The sequence below is a fragment of the Scleropages formosus genome, chromosome 8 (genome assembly GCF_900964775.1).
Source record: "Scleropages formosus chromosome 8, fSclFor1.1, whole genome shotgun sequence".
Lineage (NCBI taxonomy): Eukaryota > Metazoa > Chordata > Actinopteri > Osteoglossiformes > Osteoglossidae > Scleropages > Scleropages formosus.
In genome coordinates this window covers 8,559,286-8,587,140 of record NC_041813.1, presented here as the reverse complement: position 1 = coordinate 8,587,140, position 27,855 = coordinate 8,559,286, and the positions used below count along the sequence as shown (strand labels likewise).

Here is a 27,855-nt window from a genome sequence, read left to right as displayed (position 1 = left end):
AGCATAAAGTCAGTCCCCCACCGCGTGGGCATCTCTTAAGCTCTCACTCTTGCGCTGCCTTGATGTCAGACGCTCCCCGAAAGGAGGAAACTGCCCGCCTTGTTCTGCTGTTCTTTGGTACCGAAGGAACTTTTTTTTTTTTTATCTGACAGGAAGGCAAATCACAGAGGACAGCCATAAATCCGACAGACTCGTCTCGTGTCTTTTCGGGGATTAATCTGACTGGGACTGGACGTAAGTGAGCATCCTGCTGTCGCGCTTTACAAAAACCTCGCTTTTCACACACACGTACTCGCTAGAGGAGCTGCGAAAGGGCACACGCGCGGCACGGTGCGCTAATTCTGCCCGAGCTTCGTCTTCGACTCGAATCGACTCGAGTGTGGTCTTGTGTGACGAGCTGTGTTATTACCGACCGACCGACCGACCGACCGACCATTGTGTGTTCGCGATCCTCTCACGGCAGCAGCAGGGAGCACCGCTCCACTAACTCGTTCGTCGCGCGAATTGACTAAAACTGTCATTAAATGTTTCCTTCAGCCATGCAACTCCTTTCAGTTTATGATCTGTGCGTGTCGTGTGTGTGTGTGTGTGTGTGTGTGTGTGGCGGGGGGAGAGTGTGATCATGTGGAGCTACGTTGTTCTTTTCTAAGTGGAACTTTTGCGCATACAGTAGTGTATTATAGTTCTATCAGTATCGGTGGTAGAAATAAAAAGTAACGCTGTATTAATACTATATACAGTATCTGTTACTGAAACCGTAGGGGAGCACGGCGTTTTTTAATTACATTATATTTGTAGCCACTGTATATACGTAAGAGAACAGAATAAACACAATCATTCACTTAGGTTATCAATAAATGTGTATAAAACAGTCGTGCACTATTATAACATATTATATTTTGCTCCAGACTGGTGGAAATAAATTATGCACGTGTTTTGTGGGGGTGCTTTACGCCCGGCCATGATTGTTATAAAACCGTTTTCATTTCGGATATGATTATCAAAATGAACAGGAGATGTACTTTATGGAGCAATTGCATTTTAATTTTACACACTGAATTGGTTTGATTGTCATAACTGTCTCAGTCCGAACCCAATTTGTCATTTCTGCTAAGGTCCCCGAAAAAAAAGTTGACTGTAATATCCATCAATATGATATGTATTTTTTCAACATTTAGTGTGGATTCCTAAAATACTGCAGATTTATTTGAGTCTGCTACGTTTTTTGGGCTTGCGACTCTCAACCTGAACCTTCATATAACGATTATGATGAATTACTAGAACAGGAGAACTCGAGCTATTCTAGTTAGTCGTAGTTAAGATGGTTGTACCTACTTTTACAAAATCTAGGTTTTTAATTTCTTGTATCACGGACAAGTTATCACATATGGCATTTGTAATATTAAACAAGATGCAGTGAACTGCAGCCGTTCGCCTGAACCTTCCTCTATATTTAATATACAAAGTTTATTGCTATATTTACATTCCCCTTTTTTTTCTTTCTGCTGTTTAATTCGTTTTATTTATTTAAGAGATAGCCTGAGATGTTGGAATGTATAGCGTGTAAGCTATTGCCGTGAACGCTTTGACAAAGGCAATATTTGAGAGGTCAGCGTGCGGGATGCATTTGAAAATTGATAGGTGGCAGGTGCTGCCCAACCACCAGAGACTTGGGTATGAAAAACAGGCCTATTCGCCCTCTGCTCTCTCTCTCCCCGCTCCTTCCCTCTCGCTGCTTTGATTTCTCTAAAGACTGCGCACATTTTCTAGTCATATTTCCAAGCAAGCGAGTACAGTTAAAGGAGGATTACATTACGTTGCAAAGCTCGGCGGACGCGCCCGCTGTCTGTTCGGCGTATTGCGCAACTGAACTTGGACGTGCGCTACAAAGCGCGAATGTAAATGTGTGTCGGAGTGAAAAAACAATCCTAAATACATTAAGATGAATATTATATCACCGAAGAGATTATACGCAGCGCTCCTCAAATTATTAATTTAAAATTATACAAAAACTCTACATTAAGATACACCTGCAGTCGCCCTGTATGAAATATGAATGTTCGTCAAATAATTTAACATTGATATAATAATAATAATAATAATAATAATAATAATAAAGCAAAATATTATTTTTGTACCTTTCACAGCGGAAAAAAACCAACCGAAATGAATCAGACTGGGAGAAATACTGGGTACAACACATGTGTTTTACAACTTTTGAAGCTGAGAATTACATTACAGAAAATGCACAGAATCGGGAAATACTACTGTGATTTCTAAAATCAACAACACGAGGAAATGACATGATAGATAGATAGATAGATAGATAGATAATGGAGTCCAACCTCGCTGCATCACAACTGCTTATTATATTCTTTGTCCCACATCGACAGGTCACTGTTCCACTTTTAACTTTGCATTTTTACAGCGCATCGTTCACCTTTTACTGTGAAAAATATGTCGTTTTTCGTGATCCTTAATGAGACTTTATATTTTGAGTTCAAAATAAATTTAGATTTTCAGTTTAACATCTTTCAGTGCGATTCGGACATTTTATTTGTATAACGAAACGATAAGACTCGGAAACATTATTATAAGGGTCATCTTGAAGGTAACTAATATCTATCGTGGAAACGCATCCTTGGGTGATGGATAAATTAAATGTGCCATCTGTTTTTACCTGTGCACAGGTAAATTGCATATTTTATTTAAAATACGGAAAAGTACATAAAAATGATGCACTTATGCTGTTCTAACGTGGGTATCCCAAAACCACAGAGAATTAGAACGGGCGCGATAGCCGATGTTTTCCCAATTGTCAGCGTTATAAAAATATTGCTCTCAGTGTTTATTTTAAGACTGTGAAGCCGATGGGAAAGTGATAACAACAGGATAATGTTAAAAAGTTCTTATCCCATGTAAATGTTTAGGGATCGAAATTGGGCAAAGGTACGGACGCAAACTCTGTTTGCTAAATTATACAATATTTTGACATATAATAATACTCCCAAAAAATAGCTGGAGTAATCATGTAAGAGAAAACGTCGATATTATTAGTTTTAATCGGGATTCCGGAACAAATCGCTTTTCGTTGGTAATGGGAAATTCCGGAATAACATGATTTTATTACTGTTCCAACCCGCACAGAGTTGTGTTTGTGTTTAATCGTATGTCAAATGCATGCCTTTTGTCAAATGAACGTAGACAGTTTACACCCCCCTTGAAAGCACATCCATGAATCAGCACACTGTGTTTATTTGACAGAAACACTTGGGCTGGAATACAACCCGATCCGTGCTTTGGCCAAAATATGAGTAACGCAGTCACAGTTGAAGGAATTTGTAAATCTAAAGTGAACACACTAAAAAGATATGGTAGGCAGGCTAGTATTCGCAGTGAAGGACGTGATGAAGCAGAATCGCGAAAAAAAAGGGAAGTAACGCCTCCAACGAGCTGCTGTGAATCATTTATCTCCGCCTAAGTCTTTTAAAATATGGAATGATCGCAACCTATATTATAGCACCTTATAAAGTCCTCATTGTCCGCGTCGTGTTCAATTCAGGCTCACGATGTCGCTCGGAGACGGCAATGACCTCTTCGTATTACCGGCACCGCGCTGGATTGCGTAACTATGTGAGCGGGAATGAAATTAAGGCTTTTATTTCCAGAGCGTTCATTTAAATTTATTTAAAGTGGAATATTACAAATTCTGCAGCCGGCAACAGGGGAATTGGTCGTATCCTCGCTATTTTAGTAATGTAGCACAGGCTATACTGCCGAGTGAACCTAAAGCCTCTCTCTCTATATATATCTATATACACAGTATATATCTATGTTTATATATCTATACAGACACACACAATTATATGTACTGTTACATTTTATGTCCCAAAACCCGTTCAACCACAGCGAAAACAATATATTCAGCAGGCATAATAGATGTATGTACATTTATTGCAATATCTGTACGTTATTTATTAAGTAAAAACATTTTTTAATCAGAAAATGAGTTTCATAATCATGCATTATTCATTATTTGAGTGAAATATCACATTTAAATCTCTTAATCTTACTCAGTTCAAAAACATTTTGTAGTGGTTTTTTTGTAGATGACGGATTGTATGTCAATTTCTTAACGAAATCAGAACATCTTTTAAATGAAAGCTTGTATTACGCAGTGTATAGAAACTAACTAGTCTCATTGCTTTTAGTTGTTGTAGCCAAACCAACACGAAGGACGTCTGAAAATATTTTAAGGAATTTAGTTATTTTATAAATTTCTTGGAATTCGGAAAAAAAAAAAAAAAAAAGGGAAAACATGATTAACGAAAAATTGAAACATAAGAGATACCAGCAGCAGGAAGACGGAATAACCAGTTTGGTGACTGAAGTGAAAATATTTTTCGCCAAAAAATGTTTCTTTTCGTCCGCACGATGGGCGTCTCGTGCTCAGGGAGCAGAAGAGCAAAACCCGACGTCATGTTCGTGTTCGTATGGAGATCATTCATTCGCCTTGGGGCCGAAAAGCGAGGTGTGTGGAGCCTTTAAAACGTTAAAAACGCGTTTCTGCAGCTCGGTGAAAGTCGGTGTGTGACACACAATCATATGCAAATGGGTGTAAGAAGAAGGGAAATTAACATGTACAAACACTGGGCAGAAATTCCATCTGCCGCCTTCTCGAGGAGGCCCTTAATAAGTTCTCAGACAGCAAAGTGACACACATCTTAATCAACTCTTAATCCGACGAATTAATTCTCGACGAGTTTATGAATAATTCCAGGCCTAATGTTCGAATCCAAGTATACCTAAGCAGTATGCTTCATCATCCCAGACAGCAGATGGATTCCTCCCCTATTCTTGTGCGTCTGTCTGTGTGTGAGTATTAAAATATTAAAGTAATACTAGTCATTAAAAGTAAAACTTAAAAAAATAAGCAGGTTATAAACTTTCGCGGGGGGAAAAAAAAAATACTTGCAGGAATTAACTGCATATGTCGCATATTTCGAGTGTTTTCTGTCTGAAAGCCCACCCTCACCACATATATAATAATATCTGAACTCAAACTGACAGTCGCGATGGCTCTTCCATTCTAAGACGACTAATAATAAATATTATTTATGGTAACAATTCTGGAAAGTGTGGCGCGTAATTTACTGACGTTATGTAACGATAAATGGTTACATTTACGTTGAAACGGTAAATACCTCAAAGGAGCGCCGACCAAAAGTGACATTCTGATCCATTTCCAAGTTTGAGGAAAATGATACATAGCATCTTGTCTGTAGAAAGAAAAATAAAACGGTGTCATTTTCATCAACGTCACTGCCATCTCGCACATAGTAATTTTGATGGAAAGTTTTTTTTTTTTTTTGTGTAATATGTGATGAAACCCTTCATTGCAGGTGACTGTAACGGTTCACAAAACATTTACTCTAATGGCCACCCAAGTGAATGTGCTAAATCTCCAGTAAATTATAATGGAAAATAATATCTTTACGGATCTTTGTTCTGATGAGGCTACAACCCTAATAAAGAATAACCCTAATAAGCAAAAAAGTGATAAAGGGTTACATGTGGCCAACCTTCTTTTCACATGTGGGCTAAATGTATAACCTATAATCAATTTCAAATATTCCCAACTGGCTTTCTCACAATTTAACATTTTTAAAATAAGAACATTTTAAGGTCATGATAATTAGCCTAAATTCTGAATTTCACCCAGTTTTCAGTAGGAATTACATATCTGCAGATTTAAAGGAAAAGTTTCACCTGGTTAAAATGCGTTTTCCAGACATCATCTCATACAAGATAGATAGATGAAATCAGGATGGCCTCAAATCAAGATCCTCATACGCGATGTAGGTGAAAAGACACTCGAGGTGAAGCTGCAGCTGAAATAAAGTGAAGTTGACAAAATGCTCGCAGAATTAAACTGAAGATGAAACAGAAGGCTTGTGGAACTAAACTGCTGAAGAAACTATGATGCTTGCAGACTTAAACTGCAGGTGAAACTTGAATAGCCAGCAAAATTTAAGTGCAAGTGAAATGAGTAGCCTGTAGAGAATAAACAGCATGCCCTTGCCGGGTAGGCTCCGGTTCCCCGTGACCCCATATGGGACAAGCGGTTCTGAAAATGTGTGTCCTTTCCCTTTAGGTTTTCACATAGCTGGTTATCAGTGTTAACAGCTGCATCACCAGGTAAGAACAGGGCGGTTTGAGTGCCCATTTGTTCTGTACTCAGTTTGGAGCATGATGTACTGATGCTCCTGCTTCGCTCCCATCATCGCCCTGACACCTCCATGACCTTACTTGAAAGCCCCCCCCCACTATTACTGCCAGACTGAATGTGTACAAACATCTTGGTACTTAATTTTCTCAGTGTAAGACTAAGGGTTCGATCAGACTGCAAACCACAAGGTGTTCTCTTGTTAAACTCTATGATATTGATTCATCCAATATGCAGAGATTTGCAATGACAAAAATAAAAGTAATTACTAAGAATTACTAAAGTACAAGAACAAGATGCTCCCTGAATGGAATTAGGCTCGGCACTTTCAGTGCTTTCCACCAGGAAGTTTTTCTAAAAGACAAAGGCACTCTGTAAATCAAATGCCATCCTACTTCTTATTGTTTATCATACCACAAGGCATTAAAATGTTAGACCCGCTTCAAGTTATCAAACAAATAATACTATAATCAAACCATTTCATCTGTGGAATATCATTTTTTTAAACTTGTTTTTGAAACATCATTTAAACTTTCTTTAGTTTATCTCCAGTTAGCACATGATGTATGATACAGGGTTTACTTACTGCAGGAACAAAGTCCCGTGGTTCTTATTTAATACAGAACTAGACATCACTCTGCCTTTCAGGTTCTTCTTTTGTATATTTTTATAGTAACTTTCAATTTTCATTTTCTTGTTGGAAATTTTAGAATTGGGTTTCTAGACCCACATCTTTAACTGTTCACCATAAACCATCGAAGAAACCAAATGATTGAGGAACGGAATTCAGTCCTTTTTGCATATTTATTTCCAGTGCCTGCGTTTCAGCGAATGTGCTGAAAATTTGGACTTATAGCGAAACTTATTTTGTTATTGCGTAAATGGCATGAAATAAATACATACGTGTGGTTAGAGTTTTACCTTTTGGGCCCAAAGGATGCGGGTTTCATTCAAATCTCCAGCTGTAGTACAGCAAGGTACTTACTGTAAACTGGTACACTAAAATTACCCAGCTGTATAAATGGGTGAATAATTGTAAGTTGCTTTGGGGAAAATCATCAGCTAAATGAATAAATGTAAGAAAAAGGAGGAATTATTACAGTTAACTTCTGCATTATTTCTTGTTTCCCAAATGTACATCGCTTTGGAGAAAAGCATCTGATAAATGAATAAATATAAACGATCACATCAAAACAAACACTACACTGGAAGGGTTTTGTCAAAATGACATGTTATATTTTATAAACGGATTATCATCACAGCTAACAGAGTCTGATCAGCAGCAAGCCAGCTGATTGTTTCAACTCTTCATATGTTGTTTTCACTTCTAACATAGGTGGGAATCTTATATTAAAATTGTTTTCAGACAAGCTACTGACCTAGTCACTCATGATGACAAGCACTTCTGCAAAAGCATTCCAGAGTCATGTTTCATAATTAGTGTTTCATAATAGTAATTGGTGTTTGCAGTCCTTGTTCTTGCTAAATAAATGGCCAGGGATAAAGTTAGGTATCTGGGCTTGGAAGGGGGAACTTTGTGGTCAGAAGACCAAAGCCCAGTGCCTGTGACAGATGTTTGTTTACTACCCTTGTTGGCTAAATACAAAACTTAAACATGTGCCACAAAGTCAGCCTGCAGGCCTGAGAAGATTTTGCTCCTGTTGTGATGATGATCCTCAGACATGTGAAACATGAATTTGCAGTAAATACACAGAAAATTATACTTTTTAGTGTTATCATTTTAGTCTGCAAAATGAATATAAATGTAATCACAAGATACACATTGAAACATTTATTTCCCCAGAATAACAGCATTCTAAATCTCATTTCAACACAGCAATCAATGTGCTCTAAATAATGAACAGGTTACTGCTGCATACAGATAAGTCTATATTTTTTCACATTAAGACAGATAAGTCTGTATTTTGTCACATTAAATTCCAGACCTTCGAGAAAACCACGTAATGAATTTATAGTTCGGGAAAAAGGTGTAAACAGTAAGCGGAGAGGAGAACAACTAGCACCGTTAGCTCTGCAAATTACGCCGTGTTTTTTACAGTGTCTTTCACTGGCACATTTGTCACGTAATAAATGCGATGAACTGAAAATCCGTTTGAATGCTTTTACCATTTTCATCAGTCTCATTGGTCCATCGATCTCACTAAAGCATAAACTATATTTCTAAGTGGTCAGTTCAAGTATAACGGGGTGTTTTAATTAACTGATTCATATCCAATTAGCCAGTCCATCAGCAATGCATACATTTTACATAACGCAAACTTTAACGAGTGCGTTTTCGAAGTAACGTGATCCATTCGAGAATACTGGGGCCGAAGATGCGCATCTGAGGCCTGCAATGCTCAGTCATGTGCTTGTTTTAATCAGGGGTTGTTTGACACACTACACCTTTTTGCATATGGCGTTTCCTTTTCATCTACTGTATTACTGTTAAACACAGTTGGCCAAGGTGATATGACTGTTAAGAAGCCTGAACGCCACCAAAGAACGGTTATAATGCAAGAAGAGAGGATGTTCATGAGGTGCTTGTGAATAAATGAAAGAACGCTGCACTGTGCATGAAACGGGCATCAGTGAATCAAAGACGTGGTATTGTCAAAAAAACACACAGCTGTATTTCAGAAACAAACTTGCGTATTCTTTTAGCATTTTCATGGGGCTTATGGTTGTTGCAGTAGACTCTTTTGGTTGGATTTACACTGTCCTCAGAATTAATTTTGGATATCCTATGAGTTTTTCTGTAGACTTTGAAACAGATACTTTTATTATGCAAATCAGCATAACAATGTCTGGTAGCACAGCCATCATTTTATAGTACAACTGACTATTTGTAATTTACACACACACACACACACCATCTGAACCGCTTGTCCCATACGGGCTCGCGGGGAGCCGGAGCCTAACCCAGCAACAAGGGCATAAAGCTGGAGGGGGAGGGGACACACCCAGGACGGGACGCCAGTCCATCGCAAGGCACCCCAAGCGGGACTTGAACCCCAGACCCACCCAAGAGCAGGACCCAGTCCAACCCACTGCGCCACTGCGCCTCCTATTTGTAATTTAGTGTTCAGTTATTATAACTGGGGGAATGCTGATAACAGCATCTTGAAGTACGTGTTTGAAAATCAATAGCAACAAATAAGATAATGTGCTAGAGATTCAGTCAGACTTTACACAAATGTTTCAACCAGTCAAATGAAAACTGGTGTTTATAAGAGTACCTGAAAATTTATATGATTTGTTGATTTATAAAAAAATACAGTAACACGAAAAAAAGTTATCACTTAATTCCGATCGAAGTACATTGTCGGTTTCCATCGAGCTACCGGTCCGTGAAAACACCGCATGTAGTACACTGTTTCCGTTCTTTAGTTATTGGTAATTGTTGACATTTTCAAAAAAAAAAAATTCCAAGTGATGATGTGGGCTAGTATCTTTGAGCGTGAAAGGATGATTGAAAGAACCCCCTAATCTTTTATTAAAAAAATAATGCGCGGCAGCAGCTGCTGACCTACTGTTCCTGGTGACCGTGTGTCTTACACTATGCAGGAGACACAAAAAATGTCCCACGCCTTAGTGTGTTTTCTTATGCAAATGGATTTACAGTGCACATTGATATATTTACACACCGGGGCTATTATACACATGGGATTTTTTAGTTCAGAAGACTGAAACTAAAGGTTTTCCTCGAGTTCCTGTGGGCACCATCACCACTTTGACTACTAGAATTATGTACCTCAAGCTATTGGAAGAGAAATCACTGTGTTGCATGAAGTCAAACTTCACCAAAGAATCATGATGTGGTTCAAGGCTTGGCATATAAAGCATATTTATGTATCCATTTTAACTTTAAAATTATCTTTTTGCTAATTGGATTTTAAAAAAATTAAATCAATTTTTAAAATTTGTCTTTTATCGGGATTCATAATAGAAATAGCAGGTTAAGAAGGAAACCGGTTCTTTGTGAGTGACTCAATTCTTAGAATTTTCTTGTTGAATTTAAAAAAAAAAAGATCATGTGGAGTGTGAAAATTGTGTTGCTGCTATCAAATTGTGGTTCACAAATTTCCATGGATTAGGTTGCCTATATTACATCACCCATAGCTATAATTAAAACCTTTTATTTTTTCTTTTAGGTGTATAGATTTTTCTGATATTACTCTTTAAATACAAGATAAAAGTTAAATACATTTTAGATGACCATATGAGCATATGCTAGCGTAAATGGAGAAGAAAAATGTCTTTTACAGGAGTTCAGAGGCACTTCAGTGGGCACAGAACCCAACGTTCGGGAACGAAGCATCGACTGGTGAAGGCATCATAAATCTGCATAAGTTCTGAGAGTGACTGTGTGCTCATATTTGAAAGGTGTTAACTGCGGCTGTATAAATAAACGAGCTGTTATTTTAGGCTCCATTACGTGTCGGGCCCCCTCACGAGGACGCTATTTCTGACCACCCTGTCACCAATATGTCACCGCTGTCACACTGAAATAGAGCACGCTCTTCGAAATTAATACAAGGAGCCAGTTCGCGGTTATTATTAGTAATCTTTGTTTAGCAGATACCTTTGCCTAAGGCACCCAACAATGTTAAATAATCAATTTTACCATGACTTACCAGTTCATCCTACAGGGTATTCCGACAGTGTCAATTCAGGGTAAATACTTTAATGAAAGGTTCCAGAGCACTGATGAGATTCTAACCAGCAACCTTCAGATCAATACTATTTCTGAATTAAAATTATCTTCACTAAATACTCACACACACACATTCAGAACCGCTTGTCCCTTACGGGGTCACGGGGAACCGGAGCCTACCCGGCAACACAGGGCGTAAGGCCGGAGGGGGAAGGGAACACACCCAGGACGGGACGCCAGTCCGCCGCAAGGCACCCCAAGCGGGACTCGAACCCCAGACCCACCGGAGAGCAGGACTGCGGTCCAACCCACTGCGCCACCGCACCCCCTACTAAATACTCAGTTAAGGTTAAATGTTTTCAGCCTGATCTTCTCTATATATATTACCGTGCTTACCGCTGAGATGTGCCATATAGGTTTTGTCATTTTCTGGCACTTTAAAATGTATTAAATACAAACACACTGTAAATACAAACAGCATTCGAGTGTAACTGCGCCTTCACTGCACAAGATCAATATGGGAAAAACCACCAAGGAGCGGAAATCTCCCACTTGACTTTAGGTTTAAAAAGATGACCTGCAGGCCACAGTTTCTTCTAGCTGCTTAAATGAACATAGCTGATTCATGCGCTCCCTAATCCCGCAAATGGAATGTGAGAGCAGTAGTCTGTCAGCCGTTTGCACTTCTTTCTCCACTGACACGGAGTTTAAAGAAAAAGCGGCAAGGCGATGGCAATTTGCGTTTTCTAGGACCGGTTGTTCTTAACGCCAGCCGGAATTCGTACAGAATAAAACAAAAACGCGGGTTTTCCAAAACAGAGGTTTTTCTTTAATTGCGTTTCCGAAAGAATACACTAACAGTCATTCTCCAAAGCATATTAAATACATTTTTAAGTTTCTCTCAACTGTAGTGCGGAAGGCCCCAGTGTCTGAATTTCATAACACTCTATGACAGTGTAATGACCATAAGCACAAGTGAGACCCTATCAGTTAAAAAAGTGTCAGTTGTCTTCATCACCCGACCATAATGATGGCACCAACATGAAGTCTTACCTTTTCCTTAAGAGACAAGCAACTTCCCCCTTTGTTCTGTACTTGCAAAACAGTTTCTGCATTTTTCCTTTAGGAGGCCAGCATATGAATACTAATTCCGGTGAATAATGAAAACTATGTCTCAGCTCAATTTCAAGGAAAAGGAAGTTTAAATACCGCAGCCATTCAAAGTGCAAATGCCAAAACAACTTTTATGTATTACGCTTAAACATTTCTTTGTTTTGTCTTTTTAAAGCGAAACATTTATATTTAGTGGGCTAGTCAACATTTCTGTTTACCTTCAATTTAAACTGTCTTTTTCAAGTGTGTGTGTCTTCAATACATTTAAATTACTTTACATGTATTCAGCACACACAAACTGTTTGTTTTAATTTGTCGGCGCTGAGGACACGTCTGATTTAATCAAGCAAGTATTAACAACGATGACCATTTTTCGAGTCTTTTGTACTATCTACTGATAGCATTACTGCGTGTAATACTGTTGTACTGCAGGTCTTCTGCATGGATTACCACTATGCATACCTTTTCTTTGTAGTCAGAGAAGTGCTTATGTTTTTTTTTCATCATAAACAGGTCATGCACAACACGATAAAACCAGATACACTGAGAAAACAATAACTTTGCAAGGAAATCCCTATGGGCGTATATAAAATCTTAACACTTAAGCGTTGGAAGTCAAGATGTGTGCAGACAAGAAGAAGGTGCGTCACTCAGCTCAGCGGCAGATTATGGGCTTCTGGGGCCAGTAAAACCCTTAAGTCAGTCCACTGATAAACCACACGGAGCTGTTGAAAGCGGCAGCTAGTGGTAATGTATTTGATAAAAACGCTTGCGCTATGGAATACGAAGCGGTTTAGTTTGTCATTTTTTTCAGTTTATATTTTTATTTTGTGATATAGCCTATGGTTTGTACAACACAGAATATAGTGTATGTTTTGTTTTAAATACGTTTTACACACTTGTACTCGGTGTACACAAACACAGGTGTCACCAGTATCAGTACCGCGACATTTTCCTCGAACGGCGCGTACGTCAGTATGACTCCAAATACAGAATGGCCGTTAACAAGAATTAGAATGGAAGACTATTGAGGAAACCTCGCCTGAATTATACACTGTGCAGCTGCACGGTGAAGTCATCAAAGATAGATCAACTCTGGAACACTTCATTTGATCACATAGCTCCTCTCAGAATAGGCCTAGGGCTAGCTGTGAGTTTCCACAGCTAATCTAACGCTGGCAGTACTACTGTGAGCCCTTCTAGTGTTGTGTGAGCCTACATTCTGCCGCCCTGTATGTGTTGGAGAGACTGACGCATGCTGCTTTGCTGTTCACAGAGCCTGGTGGCCGGGGGTATGGATTTTAACCTGCTGAATGACAGCGAAGCCCGCAGCCCAGCGCTGTCACTCTCTGACTCCGGGACCCCCCAGCATGACCAGGGATGCAAGGGCCAGGAGAACAGCGGTTAGTTGACGTGCCTGCCCGTTTGAAACCACTTTCAAAGAACAGCCCCCTCGAACACCATTGCCTAATGACAGTGCCACACAGCACTACATGCTGCTTTTTTGGAACAGCCTATAGCCTGCAGAGACTAGATTTGCAACCACCAGTGGGGAAGAGATTACCCGGATGACATAACTTTTTGAACATCCTGCCATGTAATAATGATACATTAATTTCACTTTTCATCCTTGTTTTGTTCATGTTGTTTTTGCCCATTTTAGTGAAAATGCCTTTGGTTTACAATAGATGCAATATTGCAATAACAAAGAGAAAATACAAAGTCACGAGGCTAAAAATATTACTAATAATACAAAAATTATTTGATAAAATGCACAGTATTGAGGAGTTAACAGTTCATTTAAACAGGTGTGTCGATAGGGTACGAGAGATTCAGAAATTGACAAAGAAGAAAATTTTTCATGGTTACAGCAAGTGTAGTCTGTCAGCTCTGGTTTGGATAAACATATTAAATATTTGAGTACTTACTGAATATTTGCATAGAAACCAGCTCCTGTTCTCCATACACTTCTGCATTCATTCAAGAGACTCTAAATCTCATGGTCAATAAATGACACGAAATTGTTGACACTCTTAACACTCTACACTTTGTCAAAAAATAATGAAATAAAATGAAAAAAAATAAAAAAAAACTTCTACTTCTAAGTATGTATATCGGACAAAATCTGATGACACTTTATATGCAGGATTCCACCAAAATCCTGGCGGAGACGGACAGGGTTTTATAGCAGTTTCACTGAAAACAGGGTATATTCGCTACGCCCCCCCATGATGTTAATAGTCTTTAAATCTTCACTGCCAAATCTTAATCACAGCCTGAAGAGCAGCTTCTGTATATTTAGAAAGTTATGAACATGCTAATATTAAAGAACTTCTACAACAGGAATGCTGTTACAGTTGCATATTATGTAAACGCTTTTATGCTCTACTGCCTATTAAAAATTTATCCACAGGTCAGTCATGGCACATTGTTATCATCTTTTACAGTGAGATCTGCTGTCAGTGTCAAGTTTGTGTAATACTGCAGTAAAGGCCGACCCTCAGTCTGATATGGACAAGTGAGCCTTGGGTTTTATTTTGGGTGCCTAAAACATTTTATTCCAGGAGTTGCAGGCATGTTGGGGGGAAGGTAAACAAGACAAGAATAAAGTGAAGGTAAACCAAGGATATTGCGGGTGCGTTTTGGGCGCGAGGAGGAGACGCTCGCGTGGTCTGACGTCCCTGCGACGCGCTCCTCTCCTGCGTCTTGGCAAGATCCCCCCCCCCTGTAGCCAGGCTAGTGCGGTTTGCTGTGTCTCAGCCTCTCTCTCTCTGTGTATATATATATAATATGTGTATATATAAACACGTGTATCATGTTTTTGCTATGTTTTCGCGTGTAGAGACAGAACGGTTATGGATTTTGCGCCTCGAACTGACTGTCTTCTCCTCGTCCCACTGCCAAATCGAATCCCCTTCCGTCTGTAAAACCGTCTGTCTACAAGACAAATGGAGTCGAAGGGGAAAAAGCAAACATTCAGAATGTTCGTGCGAACTAATTGATGACATTTCATAGAATCAAACGACTCCATCAGACCTTGGACGTGTGACTAATGTAAACCGAGCGCAAAAAGTACAGTTATAAATGTGCTCGCCAGCTTTATGGGGACGAGGGAATGCGGACGAGGGATTAGATATAAGCGACTGGGAATGATAACGAGGTGCAGAAGCAAAATATTATGGGGCAATAAAAAGGTTTCCAAGGTAGTTAAGATATTTTCTCTGTTTGCCCTGCTTCAGTGTTATAAGCTTAAAAGTCACGTGGGGCATTTTAATGCAGTGATTTAAAGTTGGATCTGCACACATTCATTCTATTCTATATGAATGTCGGTGCCTGGAAATTTAACCCTCATTCACCAAAAGATAAACACTTATTTTAAGTTAAGTCCCATTACACTCACTCTTATCGGTCGGTCCTTAAAAAAAAAAACACTGATATTTGATTAATCATTCACTTTATTGCATGATTTAGTCCCTTATAAAGAAAATATTTCGAAGCCCAGAGCTCAGAATAAAGACATGTAACTTAAGAAGAAGATGTGAAAATTAAGCCTCGAGTCAACGTACCTATGTCAAAAAACTCTGACTTTGGTTATTTCTTTCAATCACAAATAGCACCGCTGTTCTAAGATAATAAACTTAAGGCCACTTTCTAAATGTATTTGCAAACAGGTAATAATAAACAAAACTCCCATCGATAACCGTGTAGCTGTTTTGAATGACAGTCTTTCATTAAAACGAACGTTTACTAACAAGTTTAAATTACTTCATTAAAATGAGCAGCCAAATGAAAGCTGCATCACCTTGGTATGAAATTTTATCTTCATTTGATTTGTGACACGTCAAATTATTACGCGGCAGAGTTAAATCCAGTTTAGTTACGTACGATGTGTAAAATGCTCTAAAATCACGCTCTAAAATCTACAGAAGATGAACGTAAGACTTAAAGAGTGGGATTCTGTGTCGCTCGGGTCACGAAACGCTGTCCCAGAAGGGGTGCAAAGCCGCGCGCGCGCGGGCGCGCTGATAAATTGGGATTTAATTACAGCAACTGCCTTTGGCCGCGTGGCCGCGCTCGTAAATCCACCCCTAACAAGCTTTCACACACCCTACGGCCGAGAATATACGAGCATGACACTCATTCCACGTTACGATAAACTGCATAATAAAGAGAAGGTCAGTTATTAACAGGATCATCCACGTTTAGTAACGCTGGCCAAATTAATTACTGGTTTTATTCACAATTTACTATTCTTAGGGACGTCCACGCGTCCACCACAGGTACCGTGGGTCAAATACCGCATATCGCGATGGATAAAACAAAGGGTGAACCAAGCAAAGAATTAATCATTTATTGCTGATAAAGTAATCTGTGCAGTCATAACATAAATAAACCGTTGAGTCTCAGATGGTTATTTCCTTCAGTCGGCGAATGTTTTACACACAGATGTAACCTGTGCGCTAAACCCTGCAGTTTAACAAACGAGGAAGCAATTTCGCAACATTAAATGCCCACTTGTGTCAACTGACCTGTCTTAGCTTGATACGAAAGTGTTTATCAAAAGGTTGTCAATTTCTATGAGCTATTATCAAATATATTCACTTAAGATCAATAGTCTTAAATTGTTTGTCATTAATAAAACGCGCCTGATATTTACTTTTATTTGTAATTTATCATTGCTATATCTTTCCAACTTAAGAGTGCGATTTTCTGAAATCTCGCGAGAAAATTATTCCAATCTGTGTTCATGTTATAATTCGCTTCAGGCAATGGCTCATTTTCATTTACTCACCGAAACAAAACCTTTAGCTACTATCAGAACATTTCCTCGACATTTCAAATAATTCTTATCCCGAATGCGCCGGGATCCGACGGGAGTTTCTCGTCCCACATTGAACTCCTCACTGAGAACTAACTGCGCTTCACACCGTTACACATTGCGTGCTTCGCTCTGAAAACGTACGCAGCGTCCAAATACCACATCAATTTAATCAGTTACATGCTCGTGAGGGATTTTTTCTCTTACGATTTTTGTCTCTTTAGAGGAACCTGTAAAAACAGCAGAATCGTACGAAAAAGGCGAAAAAGAAAGATGACACGCGACGACAATAGTGTTTTTATGAAGGACATTTATTCGCATCTACTTAGAAATAATCGTACCAATACAGGCGGACGGTGCATAATAATTTTTTTAAAAATCTTTAAAATAATATACAAAATCGGAAAATGTGCCTAAATCTTTTTAAACGTCAACAGCACTTCTGTAAACTTGCAGCATTATTGTTTTATTCTGATTAAAATCCGGTTTTAAATGGAGAAAAAAGTTTTACATTCATATAATTTATATGCATTTTAACTCGACTGAAGACATCGAAATACTTGATTACTACATTATTTAACTCGTAGAGCCGATAGAGCGAAACAGTGTTAATATTACTAGTAGTCTGTTAGAGGAATGCCGGTGACGTGGAGTGGAGTGGAGTGGAGTGGAGTGACGAGCAATTTGCCGAATGGTAAAGAGGTCGGCGGCCCGCGGACCGCGGACGACTGTATGGTCGTGGGTCACTGCGGCCCCGCAGAGTCATCCAAAGGCCCGGATCATTTGTAACTCCTCCAGAAAGGCTAAGCCTTTGCCAAACAGTCCCGAACCCGCGCTGTCACACAGGCCTGATCCCCAGGATTAGGTGCCCAGCTAATTTAGTTCTGTCTGTGCGGTCTTCAATTTGCACGGCCCGGATCGGCACTGATAGTGCTTCGACAGACATAACATTTACCGTTTGGCCCAGGTGTTTACTCCAGCCTCGTGTGCTCCTCTGCGACTATTGATTATTTTCGCCCCTCTTATGGGAGAAATATGCCAGTGTTCCGTTTCAAAGGTATTTGTTTGTGTTCGTCCGACAAGTCACATATGTCGTTCACGTTAAAACACGTGTGTTTCCACGCAGTGTTCAGCTCAGCGAGGGCGCGACTGAAACTCCCCGTTTTGTACCGCTAAGTAAAATCTGTCAATTAAATCAGAAAAGGCTTTTTAATTCTTGTCAAGCACTTTCAAAAGTAATCTGAAAAAAAAAATATATATTTCAAATTAATTGGGAAGTATTCTCCGATGAAACACAAAACGTACGTAGAGAGAGCAAGTTTTTGTGATCTGGTTTCCCACTAAATCAAAGTCTATGAAAACATAACACGTAAGATACAATTATCATGTGCTGCGTATCGCGATCTACGCTGACCGACGGTAAAAAAGGGGCACCGCAGACTTGGACTCTTTGACGTTTAACTTTTTTTTTTTTTTTTTTTTTTTAAATTTTATTTTTACTTCATGCCTTCACCCTGGGAAGACAATGAGAAGTCCCATCAGAACCAGACGGACGAATCGAACCCGGAGGACGGCTCGCTGAAGAAGAAGCAGCGCAGGCAGCGGACGCACTTCACGAGCCAGCAGCTCCAGGAGCTCGAGGCCACGTTCCAGAGGAACCGCTACCCGGACATGAGCACGCGCGAGGAGATCGCGGTGTGGACGAACCTGACGGAGGCGCGAGTCCGGGTCAGTGGATCGGCGCCTTAACAAACCGCTACCTGAAAACACACATTCGACGATTGAGCGAGTCAGAGAGCGCGGCAGAGATGAGTCAACATGAGCCAGATTAAAATTTAAATGGCGGGTTATGCGGTGAAGCGTCTGCTACGTTGGTTGGTTGGTTGGTTGGTTTCTCCGAGAAGCAGGGCAAACGAAACGCACAGCATTTCCGCAGTTATTATTGCCGGATCTTAACTGGGGCTAAATTAATCACAGGAGACATTGGACGTACGTATCTTAAACTTAAAGTGCATTTTCCTAATTGCCGCTGCTGCACCTTGACTGTCGGAGGATTACAGGGGTGTCGGATTGGGTTACTGCGGCCCGAGGAGGGTCCGATTACCTCGTGGAAAAGTGTGAGAGCACAAAGCGCAGTGACAGCCAATTAAGTGTGTTGGAGACCACCCGTCACTTTTAGCCCAGCAGCTCCGCTTTACACAAATTAAAATCATCATTCCGTCTGTGCGCTCAGATCCACCTTGACTGCACACTCTGGACGCACCTATTGTCCCTCAAACGCAAACTGAAAAACAACGAATGCGATTAAAATGATGTATTTCTATTTTTAAATTGTGCCCATGAAAATACAAAGCTGATGGATTTGTATCCAGACAAAAAAAAAAAAAGAGAAAAAAAACAAACTCCGAAAATTTGTTTCACGTATTTATCTGCGCTACACTACTATAGCAACATTTATGGCAATGATAAACGTGCATGTTCGCTATGCTGTGACCTCAGGAACTGGGAAAATGTGTTGGAAAGCAGGTAATGATGAAAACTGTTGAACTGCCTAGTGATACTGGCAACGCTGTGGAAACACCAGGGTGGTGTCTGCAGCTCCCATTTTCTCACAAGCACACTGGGATTTGCTAGGAGCCAGCCTGGTCTTACCATAGTTTTTACACTCAACACTATGTTTAAGCATCCTTAGCTAAGTTGCAACCCATTTCTTAACTAAAGTTTGCTACGTAACTTTAAAATGGAAAATTAAACTGACGTTGATTATTTTGTGCAATTTAAAATGATATTACTGTTTCGACCTTACATTTGGAGAGCTCTTTGGAGCCGAAACTGGCACACAAATAATTTGCGCACATCGAAGATATAACATACAATTTGCACGGTATAATATTTTGACGACCAGCCTCCCTGTTTCACGGCTGTGAGACCAGGCGGTGAACGTTTGTTATACGCTCATGATTTGGAGAGATGTTAGCAGGCCTTTGTGGTGACCTGAAAATGTTCCCTTCGGCTCCGAGGTCACGGCACACCTGCCCCATGCAGTATGGGAAAATATTGTGGTGGGGGACATCTCAGTCGCTGCCAGCTTGACAACTAATGGATCAGATTCATGTTGGCCAGATTAAAGGTCACATAGCATGAAGTCCCAGTTGTTATTTTGAAAGGACGACACAATAGAGGCTTCTGAAGTCCTATTGTCTATGGAGTGGGCTGTCGAGATCTTTCATAGTATCCCGCATTAACTCTGGCTGGACGCACCTTTGTCGTATGCCAGAAATGCACTTCCCTCATGCTAAATTGTGTAATTAAAATAGGTGCATTCTTATTTTGCTTTCCAAATCAGGATGTCAAAATGTTTACTGTTACTTGCTGCTTAACATACACTTTAATATCCCAGGTGGATAGTTTGACCCTTTAATAGAGCCTGATATTTCACAGGAGCTGTTCAGATGAAGTGCCTTTATAAGCTGTGGAACAGAGTACCTTTTCCGTTAGGAGTCAGAGTCTTTAGAAACGACACGCCATTAGCATCTTAACCTGGACGACAATGTAGTTATATTTTTTAAAGAGAACTTGCATGCTTTGAAGAGCACTGTACTTTTACCCCATAACAAGGAAGAGTTTAGTAAAAGGTTAGTTGAAGATTCATGTGCGTTCAGTTTGGCGTGGGCTACATTGTGGTTATTTTGGAACTGTTGTGAGGTTTTGACCAGGTGATACATTTTGGTAGATATAACAATGTGTTCAAACAGACAAAAGAGGTAATAAATAGCTCTCACGACAGTGCTCTGGAGTCCAGGTGAGAATGTTTTTAAACATGCTTTGAGCAAAGTTATTGTTCTGAGAATGTTACATATGTAGTTTGATAAGGAAGAGAGATCCATCGTCTGTCAGTCCTTCACTAACAGATTTTTTTAAGTTGCTGAGTGGAGATCTGAATCTTGCATACTTAAAAAAATTCAAAGTACGACGTCAACAAAACGAAGCAAAATCTGTATGTGCACTGTACACTCGGCGCTCACATGAGGTCCCGTACGTCAAAAAACCACTATGAAGACGTATAAAAAAGTAGGGCCCTTTTTCGAAGAACAGGTTTATTATTTTTACTTGTAAATTGGATTGATGCTTTTTTCAAAGCCGTTTACAGTGTTAAATTACTTGAAGTTATTTAACCATTTATATCGCTGGGCAGTTTTTACTAGAGTAAGTCAGGGTAACTACCTTGCAAAAGAGTACTACAGCAAGAACAGGGATCAAACATTTGTTAGTAATGCCTTCATTCAACTCAAAAACATTACAATGAAGAGTCTTTCAAAATATCTTTATCTACTCTAGCTATATAACAGATTTTTACATAACATTACATAAATACAATGAGGGATATCTGATTTACTAAACTTTTGTTGATTGTATAGGTTATAAAGTTGAAAGTGGTCCAAAGCCGATAAACACTGAACAAGATGTTATGGAGATGAGAAATGTTTCATTTAATTGTACACAAGTTTTAATTTTAATGTTGTTTAAAGTTAATAGAAACTAATAAAAAAGTGTTATGTGGTGTGTGTAACATTAAAAGATAATCCAGACATAATAGTTTTTGTTACAAAGAATGTAAAATATATTGACGCTATCATTGTCATGCACAAAATAACTTTTATTTTGATATTTTTATTCATTTTAGGTGACATGTGTTTCATCCAGGAAGTGATTATTTTTTCCATAGGAAATAATTCAACCCCCTCACAACAGGAATTTGCTTAAAGATGTGATTTCAAGGAACAAATTAGCCGTTATGTCTGGAATGGATGTGTTTTATATTAGGAATTTATATCAAAGCATAAGTAACCAAGGTTTATAGACTGAAATGCCTTCAAAATGTATTTTCTTGTTGCTGGAGTCGGTGATGCAGTGCCTTGTGCTGGTGTATTATGGTGCCCTGATGGTGCAACTGAACATGGGTTTGAGCCCTGTTCGCTCTGTGTGGAGGTTGCATGTTCTCCGCCTGTTTGCTTGCCTTGAGTTCTTACGGGTGCATTCCCACAGTCCAAAGACATTTGTTTCAGATGAGCTGATGTCCCTGAATTGCCAGTTGTGTGTGTATTACGCTGCCCTGGCATATAAATGGATAAATGATTGCAGGGAGTTTAGTGTTTCTAATGCTATCTTGGATAAATGTGTCAACTAAATACTACACAGTGATAACCGTATTTATGCTAAATGAATAAATGTAACTGTAACATCAGTTAAATGTGCTGGCATTTCATCAGTAGTCACATTAATCAATCTTCTTTTTAAGTTATTTGTTCCTGAAAAATGTAAAACGTGGAATTTTTATTTTAATAATTTTCACTCTTATTAAATTAGCTAATGATCTCTGAACATGGAAAGCAAACCTAAATGAAAAAGCCTAGCCTATAGTTTATATAGCTTTGAAATACTGTACATACATATTTCACATAAGAAAAATACATTTAAAATATACCGTGTAAGACAGAAACCTTATATTATGCTTATATTATGCTTATTTTAATTTGAATACTCTATTTGAAGAAGTATAAAGTTAATCTTGGTTATGTATTCTTTCATTTTGATATATTTTACTAATTGAAGACACCTGGTTTCAGTGGAGACAAAATCATCAAAAATTACATTATTTTTATCTTTTTAAAAATTACATATCATAGTTATTTACTTAATAAAATTAGATTATAATCAGGTCTTATAATTGAAGCTGCCAAATACAGTAACTAAAGAAATAATCATGCATGATTTAATCTTTACAGAAAGTGCTTCAAGGGCTACACCTTGTGGCAGAAATTAATATTGCTACATATTTTATTTTAAAATTGCCATCGACACTTATCAACGTTAATGCAGTAAAATTTCTTAAAAATAAATATTGCCACTGCCTATATTCAACATGTAATTTGTTTGTGGCACAAAATTAGTTATAAAGTGTGCTATGTTAGGGGGGAGTGGTGGTGCAGGGTTTTTGGCCGGGTCCCACTGGGGTGCCTTGCGGTGGACTGGCATCCCGTCCTGGGTTAGGCTCTGGCTCACCGCGATCCTGTGTAGGACAAGCGGTTTGTGACTCTGTGTGTGCGCTATGTTTTAAATGTAAAAGCAGGAGGAGAAGAAGCTGACTAATAACCATATTCTTGGACTGTTGCTACTCAGGATATGCTCTCATCCAAAGGAACTAAGCTGTACAATTACCTGCCTGCATATGTTTATTATTATGAAGCTACTATGATGATATTTATATTTGAAAGACTCACAATATGAATCTACACAGGTGCATTTTCACTTAAGCATGCCAGAATATTATAGCAGTAACAAAGTGTTATTAAGGTAATTGTTTCTGAAGAAGTTCAGTTTAGCACCTTCCTAGAGGCTTAAGGTACCTAGTCTCATTCTCACAATTACACAGCAAAATAACTCATATTATGTCAAAGTACTGTATATTAATTGCTTGCAATTAATCTTATCTATACATTAAATAATTTTGTTTATAAAAACATGACAAAATTTATGAAGAGATTTTGGATGTCAAGAATTACCACTGCGTATTATACATTACATTATATATATATTATACATGCTACCACCAAATTTATACTATATATAGATGGTTCCTGCTATACTGCGCCCTATTATAAATTGTTTAGCAGATGCATCACTCTTATTTGTGACTATTTCTGGTTACAAAAGCCTTTATCCTTGCAGATCAGTTGCAAGACTCCCACTGGGATAAATTTTAACTCAAAAATGTTGGAAAACAAAAAAGCGTTTGTTTTTTTTAAAAAAAAAAATTGTTAATATTTCATTATTGTAAAAGGTGTTTTTCAATAAAATGCTTTTCAGATATACAAACTAGCAGAAGTTGTGCCTTCCCACTGGGTGTTAGAGAGTGTGGGTACTGTGTGTCTTTGAATTTAAGGTTGCTGGTTCAAATTTCACTTACTGCTGTAGTACCCTTGAGCATGGTACTACCGTAATTGCTCCAGTAAAAAATACCCAGTTGTTTAAATGGGCAAATAGTTGTAGATGGCTTAACATTTGTAAGTTGCTTTGGAGAAAAGCTTCAGGTTAATGTGAAATAAAACACTGCTCAAAGTACTCAACACTGTTTCCAAAGATGGTGGGGAGTTACAGGATCATCTTTAAATTTAGCCTTATATTTAAGTCGTATATTTTCTACTGCAGTAAGACTGTGTTTAACTTGCTGGTTTATCATATCACCTCAAATTTGAAATTTGTACAATGGAGTGATTTCATGGAATGAATTAACTTTGATATATGAGGAATGGATATATTTTAATTTAATTTGGTTCACTTTCCACTTTAACAGTCATGTCTTGGGAAAGAGGAGACCGACGTTTTTCCTGGATTTTACAAAAGTGAAAACACACCACCTTCTCCTAAAATATGCGCTCAACAAATTATGTCACACATCACCCCCTTTGGTGAACTGAATTAAATATCTTCATTTTAAAATTGTCATCATAACTTTAATCTCCTTTATATCCTCTAAAAATAGTATCTTAAAATTGATAAGATGTGAATTGTTCGAACTTGACATTTCTTTCAGAGGGGAACTCAATTTAAAGGACTGTATTAATAATAATAATTTTCAAGAACTCAGTCTAATAATGCAGTTTTACTTGTCTAATAATACATTTTTACTGTTGCCTCTCAGTTTTTTCCTCTCAGAGTTTTAACGACATTTTTTTTTACAAGTTGCATTCATGCTGTAAATAGCAAATCTATCTGAAGGATGTATTCAAAAATCATCTGCCATTTATTATAGACTGTTCTGTGGATTGCTGGTGAGTGGAAAACACAAAGGATGAATGGAAGAGACACCATATTAGTAATTAATTTGGCAGCAATATTTATTCCTATCAATATTTAGTTATTTTGGCATTCTTCTTCTTATTATTATTATTGTTGTTATTATTATCATCATCAACAACAATAATAACAGAAAAAGCTTGAAAAGAAGTGCACAAAAAGTGCTGAACAGGTAAGTGGTAGTTAAAAGCTAACGTTGAAACATCAATACATTTGCACGTTTGACGAAAAGTGCTTTTTCATTAAACAACTTAGAAAAATGTTTCTTATAGTTATGTATGTTTATGGTGATTCCGAGTGAACTTGGAATGGTCCTGTATGAAGCGATGAGGATACGATGGTTGTTATTTGGAATCCAGCCTTAAGGATGGATGGATATTCAGGAATAAATCGTGTGTAAACATGAGGGTCTAGGGGTAGTAGTTTCTTCATGAAGGCTAAATGTGCTACTAACTCACAACCTGTGGTCCCCACCTCTGAATTTACTGTGAATTTGGTCCAGCATTAAGAGGGTTTGTAGACCTCTTGTTGCTCATTTATGCCCTTTGTCAATAACACAAAGTGGCTCAGGCTCCAGCACCAGCCCAGGCTCATCACAAAGTACTCTGGCTCAGGTGGATCCAGGAATGGAGCAAGTGTGCAACAGAATGGTATTAACATTGTTTACTCCCAGGAACAATGCACTGCTGTATAAGGTACCATGCCATTTTACAAGATGCACAATATGCTCAAGCAAAACTGTGAGTCTTGTGGCTCATAGTTTCTTCCTTCAGAGCTTTGAGTCTCAGCTGATGCCGTGTTTTAGTGATCATGGAAAACGTGTATCTGGCACGAGCTAACCGCCATTTGAGGACGAGACTCCCTCCGCAAGACAGAATTTGTTTGCTAGGCTCACAGAATGCAGGACCGAAGTGGTCGTTCTTGTATCATGGCCTCCTCATAGATTCTGAACTTCATGCAATTTTGTATAATTGGGCTTTAATATTAATACTAATGTAAGTGCTATTTCCAACAACCCATAACGTTAAAAGGAGAAACACAGCTCAGGAAGTTCAGATGACAACTTTCAGTTATAAGTCTTCAGAATTGCCAGTTTTCTAATATTAAATTAAATCACTCAGATTTAAGATTTATTAAAACAATGCTTATATTTTGTTCTGTATGTTCAGAAGAGAGTGGCACAATAAAAGGTGATGAACAACATAGCTTTAGTATGATACAGAATCTGTTTACTAATCAGTGTTGTAGAAAATACAGTTGTTATGTTCCAGTGTGAACTGGAGGGAGAGACAGATGCAATGAAAAATTACTGAAAGCCTACATTTGAGTCTTCTGTCCACTCTAGGCATAATGCCAAATAGACCATCAAACGTGTGTAAGCTGAAAGAAAAGTGAGGCAATAAGGTGCTGTTAATTTAGAGCAGTCTATGACAAAGCCTCCCTGAAGGAGCCTTAATGGCACTTCATATCACTCATTTTGGGGGTTTCTCCAGTACTCTTGTAGCGGCATTCTTGTAGTGGCAGTTAATGCTTTTATATGACTGTCTCATGTTCTCCTCCAACCCGTGCCTCCTCCAGGTGTGGTTCAAGAACCGGCGTGCCAAGTGGAGGAAGAGAGAGAGGAACCAGCAGGCTGAGCTGTGCAAGAATGGTTTTGGCACGCAGTTCAATGGACTCATGCAGCCCTATGATGACGTGTACTCAGGCTACTCTTACAACAACTGGGCCACCAAGGGCCTAGCCAGCAGCCCACTGTCAGCCAAGAGCTTCCCCTTCTTCAATTCCATGAACGTCAGCCCCCTGTCCTCACAGCCCATGTTTTCCCCACCCAGCTCCATCTCCTCCATGAACATGGCCCCTTCTATGGTTCCCTCAGCTGTGACCGGTGTGCCCGGCTCTGGCCTCAACAACCTGGGCAACCTCAACAACCTGAGCAGTCCCGCGCTGAACTCAGCCGTGTCCGCTAGTGCCTGCCCCTACGCAGGCGCGGCTGCTCCCTACGTGTACCGGGACACATGCAACTCCAGCCTGGCCAGTCTTCGGCTCAAGGCCAAGCAACATGCCAACTTTGCCTACCCAGCGGTGCAGAACCCTGTGTCCAACCTCAGCCCCTGCCAATACGCAGTGGACCGACCGGTATGAAGACCCCTTCCAACCCAGCCCCATCTGCGTTCACTGACTTTGAGCAACCGCACAAGATGGACTAGTTGATAACACGTTTTTTTAGGACAACGTGAACAACAAGAATAAGTTCCTCCACAAGATCCATGTTACACTGGCCCATACAGTGCTTCAAAGGAATTCTAAAAATTCATGGAGGCTTTGTTGATGACCCGACCAACTTTTACAAAGGATTTCTAAACCGTATCCATTATTTTAGACTGCATGAGTAGAGTAAGCTGATAAAATTCATTGAACATTTAAAACAATACTGGTGGCCAACAGTGGCATACATTAAATCATTAGTGCCACTAAAACCATTGAAAAGGGGACCTATGGTTACACAATAGGCTACAGGATGTATATAATTGACTTTTTTGTTTTGTATGTGAAAAAATATCTATAAATTGTAGTACTTTGAAGATGAAAAGCATGTTCTTCAAGAGCAGGACCTAGACTGATGTACTATGAGTACATCCTTTAGGAATTTTGATCCTTGTTATGAATTCCATTCACCCAGGCAGGTCAAAGGTTGCTGTCGGGCAGAAGAGGAATGCTGGCTGTGAGCAGTCTCACAAACAAAAGACATGAAAAGAAACAAACACTTTCCACATTCAACCTTTAAAAGAAGAAACTAAAAGCCATTGAATACATAGATTTGTGTGGTGTTACAAAAAAGGGAGTCCATGACTGTAAAAAAATGTATGTAAGAGTGCAGTTGTTATAAAATAAGCTTTTCCTGGTGTAGCCTGCTTTGTCTCATTAAAAAGAATGTTTTATGAATAGCACCTGTATTTGAATAGCGCTCAAGAAGCTGCCAGGCTTCCTGATGCCTTTATATGTGGTTCACCACAATAGCAGTCCATATCTGTAAAAATAATGTAGTAGTGCCCCGTTGCAGGACCACTGCCCATGGCCAAGGAGATAAGGTACAGACACAATGATACATCCGATCTACACTCTATGAGAATCTGTTCTGCAAGCCTTCCGACTGCAGCGAGGCATGTGTTGTGCAGTGTTTGG

General features: G+C 39.1%; 1 protein-coding gene across 2 annotated transcripts; it reads left to right on the top strand.

Moving 5' to 3' along the window:
* Positions 1-8: 8 nt before the first annotated feature.
* Positions 9-27,633, top strand: pitx3 (paired-like homeodomain 3). 2 transcript variants are annotated; one of them, XM_018766159.2, is made up of 4 exons: positions 9-234; positions 13,273-13,399; positions 18,338-18,543; positions 26,251-27,633. In XM_018766159.2, exons 2-4 carry the CDS (start codon positions 13,291-13,293, stop codon positions 26,812-26,814), a joined length of 879 nt encoding a protein of 292 aa, XP_018621675.1. In that variant the 5' UTR covers positions 9-234; positions 13,273-13,290; the 3' UTR covers positions 26,815-27,633. The 2 variants fall into 2 exon arrangements, with proteins under 2 accessions (XP_018621675.1, XP_018621676.1); XM_018766160.2 differs by having other exon boundaries at positions 9-238.
* Positions 27,634-27,855: the final 222 nt, after the last annotated feature.

What these genes read in the sequence shown, in the direction of transcription:
- pitx3 (XM_018766159.2), top strand. Translation starts at nt 13,291, where the DNA reads ATGGATTTTAACCTGCTGAATGACAGCGAAGCCCGCAGCCCAGCGCTG. An exon ending in CAAGGGCCAGGAGAACAGCG is followed by an intron (nt 13,400 to 18,337) that starts GTTAGTTGACGT and finishes CACCCTGGGAAG; the next exon opens with ACAATGAGAAGTCCCATCAG. An exon ending in TGACGGAGGCGCGAGTCCGG is followed by an intron (nt 18,544 to 26,250) that starts GTCAGTGGATCG and finishes TGCCTCCTCCAG; the next exon opens with GTGTGGTTCAAGAACCGGCG.